At 44.4% G+C, this 15,340-nt stretch overlaps 1 protein-coding gene across 1 annotated transcript; it reads left to right on the plus strand.

Annotated features, from left to right (window-relative positions):
* Positions 1-1,374: 1,374 nt before the first annotated feature.
* On the plus strand, positions 1,375-12,372 carry LOC147982455 (uncharacterized). The gene is made up of 4 exons (XM_087516305.1): positions 1,375-1,403; positions 2,217-3,208; positions 11,691-11,839; positions 11,971-12,372. The coding sequence occupies exons 1-4, from the start codon at positions 1,375-1,377 to the stop codon at positions 12,370-12,372; spliced, it is 1,572 nt and encodes a 523-aa protein (XP_087372431.1).
* The last annotated feature ends 2,968 nt before the right edge of the window (positions 12,373-15,340 follow it).

The following is a 15,340-nucleotide window of genomic DNA, read 5'->3' on the forward strand; positions in this document are numbered from 1 at the left end:
CAATCCTGTGCGAGGGGAGGTGGCCAAACAGGGACGCCAAATCCAACACTTGTTATCGTTGAAATCGGGCGGCTTTGTGTCGTCAGGCTCAAATTTGGGTCGGTCAACCGGCACGTGGTACTCGCTATATAGCAATCGAACAGGCGTATCTTGATAACCCAGCTAACGGGTAGCAATCTGTCGACACGTAGCATTAATGCGCAATTGTCCGCTTCCTTGATGAAATACACTCGAGAAATCATCCAACACACACGAACATTGTTTTCCGCATAGTAGAATCTTGTTATGTACAACGCAAATCAGGTTGAGGTTTACGAAAGTTGAGTGGTATAATACTTATCAATAAACAGTTTTGCTAAAGCACATTTAGATGTGCCATAAGTATTGCACATCTAAGTCATATGTCATTGATCTTACATTGAGATTCATGTAAATATTTTTTCTCTTTTTTTTTTATGCTTGATTCACTCATTTAGATGTGCAACAACTAGAGCACATCTATATGTGCCCTAGACACACCCATAAATAAAAGACTACATGGTTCATTTAACATGCAGTAAAAAATATATTACATAGTTCATTTGGGTATTGGACATATGTTTCACAACCAAAGCATCTGTGAGACTGTGACACATATACACGATAATTTTAACCTGAAAATCGATGACTGTAGCTAGTAAATTGATATATCACGCTTATAAGATAATTGGGTCCGGACTACCAAGTGTTTAGCTTGGGGTAAGAATATATAATAAGAGCACTTTTTTTCTTCTGAAAACTGGATCTCAACCGAATCCAAGGTTGGATTTGTGCCAATCAACATATCGCATGGTGAATCCAGCTGAAAGAAGAATACACAAAATTAGAGAATCATACCTTTGGCAATAAGGACCAATTATCTCAGATTTCCACTCTTTTTGACCGAAAGGTGGGAGAGATTTCTTCCGCAGAACAATGTTGGTGGATTTTGAGAATTTCTGAGATGCCATTGTTTAAATCGAAGAACTAGAGAGGGTCACCGGTGAATGACCATGAAGGAAGAAGAATGCGGATGGGGATAGGATATTTTCCGCAAACAGGCCATTAACTGAATGCGACCCTGGCACAGTATCTACATATCTGTCTTAAAAATGGAGTCGTATTTGCAGTGCATATGAAATAGGAAATGATTGAGAACTTATACAGCAATCGAACGCACGCGTCTTGAAAACATAGCGAACGGCTAGCGATCTGCCGGTACCTAGCGTTAATGCGCAATTTTATGCTTCCCTGATGAAATACACTCGACAAATCATCCAACACACGAGCAAACAACCATTGCCGATAGTATAATCTTATTATGTTCAACGCAAATCAGGATGAAGTTTACGCAAGATGAGTGGCATAAATAAAACTATCAAAAGGTTAGTGAACACGTAAATCCAGTGTATCTAAATGCAAAATAAAAAAATTCGATGAGCATCTTTACGTATTAGAGCATGACACGGAAGTACGTAGGTACATATGCATATGACCCGGCCCACCGGCTGATCCGCAACAAACGTACGCACGCCCGTCTCAACTGCATCTCCTCCTCGATCCATCAATCTCCAACTCTCGCTCGATCCCGCGGCCATGTTGCAGTCCAGGTGGCCGGACCATAGTTGCCGTGTTTCCGGTATGGTGGGAACGAGGAACGGGAACGGGGGACGAGAGTCAGGGGCTGGAAAAAATAGGGTACAGTGGGGGTATACATCTCTAGAACGATTTTTCTAAAGCGGAAACGCGATCAAATCAATTCCGGTACGATGAATCCGGTACGGTACCATGGAACGAGGAACGTGAATCTTTACGGGTGCGGGGAGCAACTGGCTGGGAGGGACCGAGGGAGTACTTAACTGGCTAGGCTGGGAGGAACTGACTGCATCGTCGATTCATGAAGACTTGAATATATCATCTTCTTCCAATGGAAAATTTATTAGTAGCCTTTGAATAATTGGAGAGCAGAACGAGGAGTTATTTAGGAGAGTGGAAAAGAACGGGGCAGAAAGTAAAACGAGGAGTTCGTGATCGATATGGCTGACCTTTTGCTTACTCGATCGAATCAAAAACCAAGATTGTTGAGTCGCCGAACCTGAATCGACGATCCGACTGCGGAAACGCCAAATCCGCATCGAATCTTACCGAATCGACCCTTGTTCCCAAATCTGATTCCGGATCGATAAATCCGGAACGAGGGACGGCCCACCGTTCCCCGTTTCCGGCTACTATGGGCCGGACCTCCCATCTGACGCGCTCCGCGACATCTCCGGCCGCCTCCCCGACGCTGCCGACTTCTTCCGCTTCCACGCTGTCTGCAAGCCGTGGCGCGACACATCGACTCCGATCCAATCGTCTCCGCCGTGGCTCCTTGCCGCGCCGGAGAAAGACTCGGTCCCGCTCAGGTTCAGGTGCGTGTTCGCCAAGTCCAGTTACCGCGCCCAGCCTTCTATTTCCGGAGCCGGGAGGAAGATCTGGCTGTCTACTGCCGACGTTGCTGCCATCCGGTACCTCACCGTCGAACATCTCCGCCCTAGCCTCCACGACCCTCTCACCGGAGCCGTCAACCACCTGCCTCTCTTGCCGCATGCATGCTGCGTCGACGGCCAGGAGGAGAACCTCCGCGGTGCTGTCTATGGCGATGGTACAACTCTTCTCTACGGCATCTCCACCGAATTTGTCAGTACCCAGTGCAGCGTCAGAGCCGAGTTCAAGGCGGCGCTCCTGCGTCCTGGCGACACAAAGTGGACGATAGTGGAGAGGACCCTCTGGAAAGCCGGCACGCCCGGAGAACACTGCGTCGTGTACCGCAACGGTAGGATCCTGGTAACTGTCAACGGCAGCCTCTGGCACGTCATCACGCTGGACGCTGGCGACCTGCTGTTGCAGAAGCCGGGGGAGCGCGAACGCTACTCCTCCGAGCAGTACAGCTACATCCTTGAGTCCCGTGGTGAGCTTCTATGGGTCACCGTCCAGTTCAAGATATACTATGATTATGGCGGGGTCTTCATGGAGGTATACAAGCTAGATGGGGAGGCGTCAGCAACACCGGAAAAGACACGGTGGATGAAAAAGGACGGTCGTAGCTTGGCCGATCGTGTGCTGTTCCTGGGGTCGCCCAACACCTTTGCGATCGACACCTCCCTGCTCGGTGGCCATGGAGGTTGCGCCTACTTTGTCTACCCCAATGGTAAGGCCTTTCCACGTACGGAGCTGCTAAATCTCAGTCGACTGAGACTTCGCGAAGTCTCAGTCGACGAGTCAGCCGTTGGATTTTTTGTTCGCTTCAAGATTTGCGCTGATGTGCCTGTCCTTGTTTAGGCCTGTGTAACGTGCGGACCAGCCCATTTCTTTTTTTTCCATCGGCCTTCCAACTGAATCATTGTTCGGCTGGGGGTGTCGAGTGTTTTGCTTTGTGGGCTCGGCAGGTTGTTTGGGCGGGCCATTTTTATGTTTGTTTTTTGTTGTTGTTTTCGTTTTCCAAGGCTGCAATTATTTACATTAGCATTTGTCTAAAAAAATTACATTAGCATGCCAGTTTTCTACTGAATTATTAGCTACTATGCTAAATTGAGTTTTATATTTTTGTTCTTGTATTTTTTTTTTGTATGTTGCGACTGCATAAAATGTGCTTTTTGTTGTTTATTTTATCTTTTGTTTTCTGCTATCTTCGTGCAGCATCCCGGGACTCGCATGCATAGTTTGCAAGTATCAAAAAATGGTTGTTTTGGGTTGTAGATTTATTGAACACTTATTTAGAAGCAAGTCTTCTGTATTCATGCCTGTCCGTTTCTAGCGCATACGCCATGTTTCAAAAATATATAGTGTGGGCATTTTTGACCCATGAACAGCGGACATTTTTTTGCTCGCCGACATCTAAACTACTGTTAAATTCATATTTATATTTGTAGTAGATGTAGACTGCTTTTTTTAGGTCAGTGAAATGTTAGCCTACATTTTTTTACTTTATTAAATTACGTATATGTTACCTACAGACATTCTCTTTGAAATCATTTTCTAAATATTTTCTTTTTTTAAATTCATTTTACTTGTAGTGTGTTGGTACTGAAGATGTTGGATTTTCATATTTGATCTACTTACCAACCCATTTTTTGACGCTTTTTTAATGTGCATAGGAGTTGGTTTTGTGGAGTTTGTTTGAGCCATTGTAACCACGAGAGAGCCAGGAAGCGGCTTAAGCATGTGGAGTTTGTCTGAGCCATTTTAACTCAGCAGCCTCTGTTCTATTTTTTATCCTTGTTTTCTTATTACTTTTTGTCACGACACCACCCTATGTTTATTAACCTTGTTTTCTTATTACTTTTTTCACGATACCACCATTTGCCCGACATTATGCTTGCAACTGCAAGTGTCGTCCTCGGTTGCAATTGCCTGCCTACACACCGAATCGCAACTGATTTATTGCTTTTGTCGGTGGTCTGGGGAGACGCAGGGGACAGGTAGTCGCATGTATGACAATAGGCATGCAATTGTAAGTGTCTCCTTGTACTCCCTCCGTTTTTATTTACTCTGCATATTAGAGTTGACTGAAGTCAAACTTCGTAAAGTTTGACCAAGTTTGTAGAAGGGACATTTACATCTGTGCCCCTAACTCGAACCCATTACTCAATTTTGCCCCTAGTTTTCGGGTATGCTCAATTTTGCCCCTCTGCCGTCAGTGCCACTTATAGAAATGCCCCTCCGCTCCGTTTCCGTCCAGTCAAGGCTGTTTGACCGCTAACTTGCCGTCAGTTTGACATATTTGCCCCTCTTTCTTACATGTGGGCCCTCTCTTACCTCTTCGCTTCACTCTCTCTCTCTCTGATCTTTCTCTCGCTCGACCCTAACCCTAGCTCTCTCCCCCAAATCGCCCCCTCACTCGAACCCTAGCGGCTTCGATCCCCACCATAGAAAACTCCAGATCAATGGCGGGCACGGTGGAGATTCGGTGGACCTGACTCTTTATGTGAGCTGTGCTGTGATTCGGAGCCAACCGCTGTGGATGGAGGTCGACGGTGGTTGCGGCGTCGGCAGTGGCCATGAAGGGAGCACAAATCCGAAGGGGTAAGTGCAGTACTTTCAGATCTGAAGCCTGCTATACGTATTGTAGTTCGATTTGATTCCTAGTGTTGCGTTCGTAGTGCTCATTTGGTTCAATTTTTTTTTCTGTTTTTCATTGTCATCGTAGGGTGGACTATATATGTTTGGATTGTAGAATGGAAACAACTATTCTAGTTCCTGCTGGTACAAAAGCACGGAACACAGGATTTTCATTTCCTTTGGTAGTGGAGAGCACACTGAAGTTTGTGCAGTTTAGATCTCATATCTGTGCTAAATACCCGTGGGGAATACATGATGCAGTTGAATTCAGGTACTGGGATATTGATAGTTCAGTTTGGGTCCCAGTCCAATGTGATGCTGAGTTAGAAAAAATGTTTAGAATTCATGCTAATTTCCCAGTCAAATTGGAAATCAATGTCATACAAAGAAAAAGAGGACTGACAGAGAGCAGTGGCAGAAAATCAAAATCTACTAGTTCTAGAGGTAGGAGCAGAATATCCAGGGGGAGAAAAACAAGTGTTAGCATTCAGAAGAGAGCTTCAGATGCAGGAGAGAGCTCTATGCAGGTACCAGGAACACCATCAGAGCAAGTTCCTATTTATGCAGGTCCTACTCAGAGCAGAGATTCTGTTGATCCAAATATTGAGGAGGGACTTCCTGATGACTGGCCTACAGATGATGAGGATGAAAGGCTTTTCCCTCAGTTTGTTACAAAAAAGAAGGCCAAGAAGACAGATGATGATGGGGATGAAGATTATGTGCCACCACCAGAAGGAATGTTTGATGAGCCAGGTGAAGATGAGTTGGAGGAGGACCAGGACATGGGATATAGTGAGGATTCTGATGATGGAAGGCCAGATGTGCAGTACAACAGAGATGATCCTTCTTTAAAAGAAGGAACTATATTTTCCAGTGCTTTAGACTGTAGGAATGCACTAGCTACATTTTCAAATAAAACTCAGAGTGAGTATGTAGTAGACAAGAGTGATCCTACCAGGTTGACTGTTCATTGTGCTTATAAGAGGTGTAGATGGAGGATGCATGCCTCCTTAATGAGAAATAGCTCATTGTTTCAGGTACAAACAAGGACAAACAATAGGTGTATATGTAGTTATTTGTAGTTACATTGCAAATATTTTACAGTTATTTGTTGCAGCAAGTATGTCTGACATGTAATTGAACTTTCAATATTGCAGGTCAAAGTGAACCAGTCTGCACATACTTGTCCAAGTGTAAGCAGAAGGAAAAGACTGAAGTCAGCTAAGTGCAGATGGGTTGCTGATGCAGTGAAGCATTGGGTTTTAGAGGATTCAGAGGTTGGAATTACGGAGTTGAAAAAGAACCTGAAGAAAAAATATGGCCTGCAAGTCCCATACATGAGAGTGTTCTATGGAAAGCAGATGGCACTGGACAACATTTATGGTAAGTGGACTGACTCATTTCAATTGTTGTACACTTACAAGGCAGAAGTTGAGAAAGCATCTCCTGGAAGTGTAGTTAACATTGACAAGCACACTGTAGAGTACAAAATAGTTGGAAGAACTAGACAAAAAGAGTGCTTTAGAAGAGTGTTTGTTTCTTTCAAAGCATGCTGGCAGGGTTTTTTAGATGGATGTAGGCCCTATCTTGCAGTAGATGGCACAGCACTGAATGGCAGATATAAAGGCCAACTTGTGAGTGCATGTGCAGTGGATGCTTGCAACTGGATCTTCCCAGTAGCAGTAGGAGTTGTTGAGTCTGAAAATACAGATAGTTGGACATGGTTTTTCCAGAATTTAAAAGAACTAATAGGACATCCACCAGGTCTTGTCATCCACACAGATGCATGCAAAGGACTAGAAACTGCTGTTGAAGATGTATTCACAGGAGTTGAGCACAGGGAATGCATGAGGCATTTGGTAGCTAATTTCTCCAAAAAATTTAGAGGAAATTTTTTTGATGATAATTTGTGGCCCTGTTCATTGACATATAGCATGAAAAAACACAATTATCATCTTAGACAGCTATACAGCAAACCTGGTGTGAAAGAGTACCTAGAAGAGCATCATAGCAAACTATGGGCCAGGGCCTTGTTCAATGAAATATGCAAAGTTGATTATGTCAATAACAATTTAGCTGAGTCATTCAATTCCAAAATTAAGAAGTGGAAGGGGATACACATTGTGGACTTGCTTGACAAAATTAGGCAGTTCATAATGGAAAAGTTTGACTTGAGACAGCAGATTGCAGCTGGGACATACACTCGGCACATCATAATCCCAAAAATCATGATTATGCTTCATGCAAAATCAAAAGACCTTGATATGTCCATAGTGAAAAGAAGCACATTTGAGGCAGAGATTACTGCAATTGACAAGGAAAAAAGAGAGTGGAGATATCCTGTTAATTTGCAAACACATACTTGTAGTTGTAGAAAGTGGCAACTAACAGGACAACCATGCATACATGCATTGTACTTTATCACTTCAATGAGAGGTCCAGTTAGTGAGATTGATCAGTATGTTCATGAGTATTTCTCTGTGGCAAAATTCAAGGCTACTTATGCTGATAATCTGCCACTTATGGAGGGCAAGCAACAATGGGATGTTGTAGACCCAGGATTTAAATTGAGTGCTCCATTGCAAAATAGGCCACCTGGTAGACCTAGGAAGACAAGAATTAGGGCTAAATCAGAGGGAAAAGGACTTGGAGGAAGAAAGAATAAGTGTTCAAGATGTGGGAAACATGGGCACAAAGGCAGCCACTGCAAAGAGTCCATTGACCCTGCATTTGGAGAGGAAGAACATTGGGGTGCTGATAATGCTGATGATGAACCTCTGGCTAAAAATGATGAAGCAACTGATGTTGCTACTGATGCAACAACTGCTACTAATGAAACTAGGGCTATGGCATATGCTACTACTGATGATGTAAATGCAAATGCAAGTGTTGGAGATGATGCAAATGCAGATGCAAATGCAAGTGCTGGAGATGCTGCTAATGCAAATGCAACTTCTGCATATGCAACAACAGTCAGTAGTGCAGTAAGGTACTTTTTTGGTTTATTTTTGAAGTTATTTCCTAACTTCTTCAATTTTTGCTAACTGACCTCTCCCATTTATTTGTGACTTTGCAGCCCAAGAAAGAACTACAAAAGACCAGCTGAGAGGGGGCAGTCACCACTTAAGAAGAAGTTCAAAATTGCAAAAGAGGAGATTATAGATTCTGTCACTGGAAGCAATAATCCTACCAGTTCTTCTACTCCAAACAAGGTTGTGAGCAAAACTGTGAGCACCAGGAGGAGTTCTAGGCTCTCTTCAAACCCAGCTTGCAATACCAGGAGCAAGAAGAACAAGTAGATGTGGTAGTACTTGTAATGCTGTGAAAATTTGTTGTGGGTGTGAAAACTGTAAGGTCATGTACTAGATTTGAAGTTTGTTGTGGCACAATGTTGTGAACTCTCTTATGTCTCAATGTGATCATGCTCTAATTAAGATAGATCACACAACAATACATTACATTTCATTACAGACCATAATCCAGCTAGTATGGATTCTTAAACCACTCAGGAAAAACTGATGCCAAAATGCTAATGCAAATTACTATGAGAAATCCCCATGTTTGTATAAGTTCATTTCTCTTCTTGATCTTCAGCTTGAGTTTCTTGTTCTTCTCTGTTAAGTACATCAACCTCCTCTCCAAATGATGGGACTTTAGCCAGCTTTTCTCCAATCCAGCATGAAGTTCCTCGAATGCACGAGCAACACAATCTGTGGGGGGGGGGGATCAATCCAAACTACCCAGTCGCATTCATTAGGGAGCTGCAGAATTATATCTTACATTATACAACAAAAAATTGGCAAATAATGAAAGCAAAATGAGAGGACAGACAGAGTGGGAATGAGAGTTAATCCCTTACAGCTAGGGGGCAGCCTAAGAATCTTCTTCCCGTGCTTGCACCTCCCCAGGCGACGCGACGAGCGGGGATGAGACCGTGCCCTGCGCACCGCCGCGTCGTGCTCATCTCCAGCCCAGAGAATGACGGATGGGGGAGGTAGAACTCGGATTGAAACTGAACAATCCCAACACCATCGACCTAAACGCAGGAAATCCCCAATCTGATGAACCCTAATTGGGACAGAAATCCCCCTAGATTGATCCACCGACGAGCCACACTTACCTCGCAAGCTACCGACGAGCTCGACGTGGACATGCCGCCGCCCTCCAAATCGACCCACCGTCAGCCTCTGAATCCTGTTGCGGTCGATCTATCCCCTCTCCAAATCGATTCGTCGAGAGGTTGAAGAAGAGCAGAGAGAGAGTGAAGCAAAGAGGTAAGAGAGGGCCCACATGTAAGAAAGAGGGGCAAATATGTCAAACTGACGGCAAGTTAGCGGTCAAACAGCCTTGACTGGACGAAAACGGAGCGGAGGGGCATTTCTATAAGTGGCACTGACGGCAGAGGGGCAAAACTGAGCATACCTGAAAACTAGGGGCAAAACTGAGTAGTGGGTTCGAGTTAGGGGCAGAACTGGAATTGGCCCTTTGTAGAAAACAATATGGACATTTATTGTAATAAATCTATACGATGTGAAAGTACATTCAATAATAAATCTAATATTGTTGATTTGTTATTGTATATCTTAATATTTTTGTTTATAAACTTGGTCAAAGTTTGTAAAGCTTGACTTTGACCAAAGCTAATATGCGAACTAAATAAAAACAGAGGGAGTACGCAATTGCATATGAACACGCCAGATTGCAACTGACGTTTTGTTTTGTCGGCTGGTAGTGGTAGAGGGAGGGGGTTGCATGCCTGACACTAGGCTTGCAATTGCAAGTGTCGCCCTCGACTGCAATTGGCCTTGTGTTTTTGTCCGATGCCGGCGGGAATAAGGGGGGCAGTTGCATACCCAACACTAGGCTTGCAACTACAAGTTTCGCCCTTGATTGCAACTGCATGCCTATAGACCAACCGCAACTGACCTTTTGTGTTTGCTGGTGGGCGGCAGGAGAGGGGGCTAGTTGCATGTCTGACACTAGGGTTGCAACTGTAGGTATCGCCCCTAGACTGCAACTGCATGCCTAAACACTCAACTACAACTAACATTTTTGTGGTCGGTGATCTGTGGGAAAGGGGCAGTTGCAAGCCCGACACTAGGCTTGCAACTGCAAGTGTCGCCCTCGACTGCAATCGCATGCCTACACACCCAATTGCAATTGATCTTTTGATTTGTTGATGGTCGGTGGGAGACGGGGCGGGGGGGGGGGGGGAGTTGCATGTCCGACACTAAGCATGCAATCGCAAGTGTCGCCGTGTCTGCAATTGCATGTCGACTCACCCCAATGCAACTGACGTTTTGTTTTGTCGATGGGCAGTGGGAGGGGGGCGGTTGCATGCCCGACACTAGGCTTGCAACTGCAAGTGTAGCCCACGACTACAATTTGCATGTCTCCCTGCTGGCTGCAACTGGCTTTGTATTTTTGTTGAAAGCCGGTGGGAGAGGAGGGGGGCAGTTGCATGCCCGACACTAGGCTTGCAACTGCAAGCGTTGCCCTCAAGTGCAATTCCTTGTCTCCCTCGCGACTTCAACTGGCCTTGTGTTTTTGTTGTAGGCCGGTAGGAGAGGAGGGGGCAGTTGCATGGCTGACACTAGGCTTGCAATTGCAAGTGTCGCCCCCCGACTACAACTTAGTGGTGTTTGTTGGGGTGGTGGAGGCACCTAGACACGCAACTGCAAGTGTCATTCCAGACTGCAACTGCATATCTTCAACACGACTACAATTTAGTGGTATTTTGTCGGGTTTCATCAAGAAAAAAATTAATGCACACGCCATATCTCAATTGTAACCGCACGGTGTAACATGAAATGCAACTATAAGGTGTACAAATGCCTGTGACTAGCCACTCCCTAAACTTCCAATTTTTTGCAAATATTTTTTTTATTTTTATTTTACATTTTAAAATATATGGCAAATATTTTTAAGTCTTACTAAATATTTTTTGCAATTGCACATTTTTTTCAGTGCACAATGAAGATTTTGAAATACAGGAACACCTTTTGTGAAATATCACAACAAAACAAGTTCTTACTTTTCTTTTTTAGTGAACATGGAACTGAAAAAGAAAAAAATGAACAAACAAAAGGAAAAAATAAAACAGGAACCCAGGAAAAACTAACAAAAAACTAGACATGGGAAAATCACACAAAGACCTAACGATATGCTAGTGGCCCTTCTAGCGCGCTACATATACAAAATCATATCCTCAAAAAAATTACAAAATTGTTGGCAGAAAGCACTTGTCCTGCACTTTTGTGTCTCTATCGTGGGCCTATACTTTTTCTTCAACACCTTTTCCTTTTTTATTTGAGAAACTTCAACACCTTTTCCTTGCGTGAGAAAACAAGCGAGGGAACATCCTAGCCCAAAGACATAAACAAATAAAGAAACCTAGCTGAAATAAACAAACAAATAAGCAAGAAAGCCCAGAAGTTACATACGTGGATACAGGCATACAGCCCATCAGACGCCAAGTCAAAAAACGGGCCTATTCTACTGTTGATGGCGTCAGTCGACTTAGACTTCGCGAAGTCTAAGTCGACTGAGACCTAAACGGACCCTTCCACGTAATGGTTATCCTATGCCAATCGACCAATATGGCGTGTTCAAACACAACCTCATTGAAAACAAGGTCAAGCTCATTGAGCGGCTACCCCGAGGATGGTATGAAGAGAAGTGCACTTGGCTCATCCCACAGCCTGCCATGGCTCAAATTCAGGTAAACACTTGCAAAATATCCCAGATTTATTTTGAGCATAATAATTTTGTTAGTTTCATCGTCAAATAAGTCTGATACAATTGATTCAAAGTATTGGTGATGACTGATTATCATTGATCTTGCTCTATCAGGAAATTACTAAGAGGTCTCTCGAGACTCATGATAAGATGCAGCAAAAGCAGCAGATTACGAGTCCAACATGCATCATTAACATCGAGAGACATTATGAGCCTTGTTTTAAGTTGCTGGTGCGCAACCTACCTCTCACAGTGACTAGCTCTCAGTTGCAACTCTTCTGCAACAACCACGGCAAAGTGTCCAGCGCTGAGGTGATTCGCTACAAGAAGACCAAGCGCTCCCAAGGTATCGGCCACGTTACCATGTCGACTTCCCATGCCCATCCTGATGATGCTCTAGATGATCTCAGTGGCCTGGTTTTTGGATGGTTGCTAGACGTTAGCTTTGTCAAGGAGGGGCGGCGACTGCGGAAGAGGCAACGACGATCTTTTTTCAGGGTAGCAACACAACGTTAGTTTTAGTGAATTTCATTTCGTGGAATGATCGGACGGAAGGTAGGAACGTGTACACGTATTTGAATACCCACGCATATGCATACTTTTATCCGAATACCTGTGAAGTGGTGGTGGAAATTCAAGACTAGTAATGGCTTGTGGCAACAGATTGTTCGTACCAGGAATTTTAAGCGCCGTATCGTTGCCACGGTTCATCCTTGTCTCAATGATTCCCCTTGTTGGAAGGCAATTATAAAAAATATTATCTATAGTGACGGGCTTACCAGACTCTGGCATGATCCCTGGATGTTGTATCTTCCTTTAAAGAATGAATTCCCGGTCATGTTTGACATTTGTGGCTGACTTTGTGGCTAAAGTTTGTGTGGCCTCCTTTCGTCGTAGACTATTTGGGCATTTGGCTGATAGTTGATCTAGGATTGTGTTGAGGCTAATAGAGTGTCGCTAAATGATCTCCTGAATGGGTTACTCAGGCCCTGATGAGTAAAGAGGTATTTACCATTAAATCTGTGTATGAATGGTTAGGAAAAGATTTATCAGGCCCGAGTAACATATCAATTTGGAAAGCCAACATTCCCCTGAAGATTAGGATCTTCATGTGGAGGCTATTCCAAAATGATGTCCTTACTCATGATAACATGCACAACTGCTATTCGTTAGGGAACCCTACTTGCTCTTTTTGTCGAGAGTAGAAACCACTAATCATCTTTTCTTTACTTGTCCTTTTGCTCGTTTTGTCTCGGGTTTTCTGGTTTGGCTCTAGGTGCTTCATGTGGTCCTAGATTTCTTTGGCAAAGTTTATCTTGGCTTTATTGTATCCTCCCTTGAGACAAAATTGTACTATATGATGATTGTGGCTGCAATCTGCTGGGGCATTGGTGCACTCGGAACAAAATCACATTTGAGAAACACACCATGTCATCCATGAACAGGCTCCGTAAGATCCCATAGAGTAGAAATAGAATGGTGCATTCTCTTTTGGAAGCTGTTTTCACAGCATATTTGTTTATGATGTACTGGGCAGGGTTGGATGGTAGAGTCCGGCTTCCAGGATGGGGTGAAGAATGCAGTTCATTTTGTTCATCCCTAGCCAATTGTATTGCTGCTCGGGGAAGACTCATGATCGAAGATGCTGACGGGGCTTAGAGCGGATGAAGATTTGTGGTGGTTTCCTCGTGTTGATTTCACTAGTGATGGGTATTTCATTTTCCTCTCTGAAGTTTGATGCCCGCCGAGAGTTTGGTGCTTTTTGTAACTTGTCGTCTTTCGTTGTGGCTACTTTTTCGATGGTTGATGGTGTTAAGGTTTCCGTTCCATAGCAGATGTTTCGACATCAAGCATCTGCTGTGGGTTTCCTGTTAATGTCCCAACTTACTTCTCCCCTTTCCTGCCTCCTATGTTTTTAGTTGTCGATGGTCGATGTTCGGAGACTTGTACCGAATATTTCCATTAACTGATTAATGGAAAGGGGTGAGAGCCCGGTTGGAATTTTTTTTATCCAAATACCCGCACATGTGTATTCGAGCATGCTCAAGAAAGGTCTCAAACCAAGGCAGACAACAGTCCTTCAGGGACATCACGCAGAGGCTGGGCCACCTCCTTCAGTTAAAATGAAGCCAACTCTTGTAGTTCATGTTAGAATAAATCTGAGGCATACCGTCGATCATCCGAGGACCAGGCAATCACACGAGCACGACACCGAGATTTGTTAACGAGGTTCACCAATATGGCTACATCCCCGGGGCCTGACTATGGGTGCTCCTCCCCATGACACCGCTACAATACCGCACCCGGTCGCCCTGGACACCAGCACAAGCCGCCGGCTTCCCCTGGGTTCCGGTGCTATTATGTTGGCATAGGTTACATCGTGTGTCTAGCCCCGCTATATATGAGAGACCTAGGATACAAGTGTCCTATTAGGACACGACTCCATATCATATCCAAACGAGTGAATTGCAAGAAACCACCACATTTGGGGCTTATCTTGCATAAAACAACTTGGTCGCTAATCATTTGCAAAAGCCACCGCGGATTCAGTAACAGTTTTGCAGATTGCACTGAACATGTCATTTGGCTCGGTTGAGGGCATTTCCGACATGTGGGGCCCAATATGCGTGACATGGCGTAACGGACGCACTGACGGTGCCGTTTGAGCGTACATCTTGTCGAGCCGGACCGACCGACCGACGGCGCCCGACCAGACCAGATCTGCTCCGTCCTCTCCCTCCTGCTCCAATCCATGGCGACGACGAAACCTAGTGGCGTGGACGGCGGCGGGGGAGTTGATGCCGGTGGGGATGCTCCGGGCGGCGATGCTGGAGATCCACCGGAGTTCTGCGAGAGCTCCAATCCGTCGAGCGCGCTACCTCTTCCCCAACCACCGTCGCCGCCGAAGTCGTTGGAATACGCGGCGGCTACTGCGTTCGCACAGGCGGTGAAGGCCAATCTGACAGGCAGCCACCATTTTGCCTCCTCCTTTGGCGGTGTGGAGTAAGTCATCCTCCTCCTCCTTTGTCATTTCCCTGATTGGTATTCTAGGGTTAGGGTTGTAGTGTTAGGGTTCTATGGTTGGTGTTCTTGGGTAGTTGTAGTACGGCTAAGGTTGTAGTTTTAGGGTTCTAGCATTAGGGTTAGTGTTAGCTGTTAACTGAATTTTCAGTAAACTGTTAACTGTGTACTGAATTTATTGAACACTGTATATTGTTAACTGAATTTTATGAAGACTGTTAAGTGGATTTTAACACTGTTAATTGAATTTCTATTGCCAACAATTTTAACTCTGTTAACTGAATATTGTGAACACTGTTAACTGTTAACTGAATTTATTGATAACTGTATGCTGTTAACTGAATTTTGTTTACATTGTTAACTGGATTTTAACACTCTAAACTGAATTTCTGTTGCCACCAATGAGACCTCTTAACAATAATTGTGAAGACTGTTAAATGCATTTTATCTAAATTTGTAGCTT

This window comes from Triticum urartu, chromosome 3A (assembly GCF_056163025.1).
Source record: "Triticum urartu cultivar PI428250 chromosome 3A, HENAU_Tu73, whole genome shotgun sequence".
In the NCBI taxonomy this organism is placed as follows: domain Eukaryota; kingdom Viridiplantae; phylum Streptophyta; class Magnoliopsida; order Poales; family Poaceae; genus Triticum; species Triticum urartu.

What these genes read in the sequence shown, in the direction of transcription:
- LOC147982455 (XM_087516305.1), top strand. Translation starts at nt 1,375, where the DNA reads ATGAGTGGCATAAATAAAACTATCAAAAG. An exon ending in ATAAATAAAACTATCAAAAG is followed by an intron (nt 1,404 to 2,216) that starts GTTAGTGAACAC and finishes ATCCGGAACGAG; the next exon opens with GGACGGCCCACCGTTCCCCG. An exon ending in CTACTTTGTCTACCCCAATG is followed by an intron (nt 3,209 to 11,690) that starts GTAAGGCCTTTC and finishes CCCTTCCACGTA; the next exon opens with ATGGTTATCCTATGCCAATC.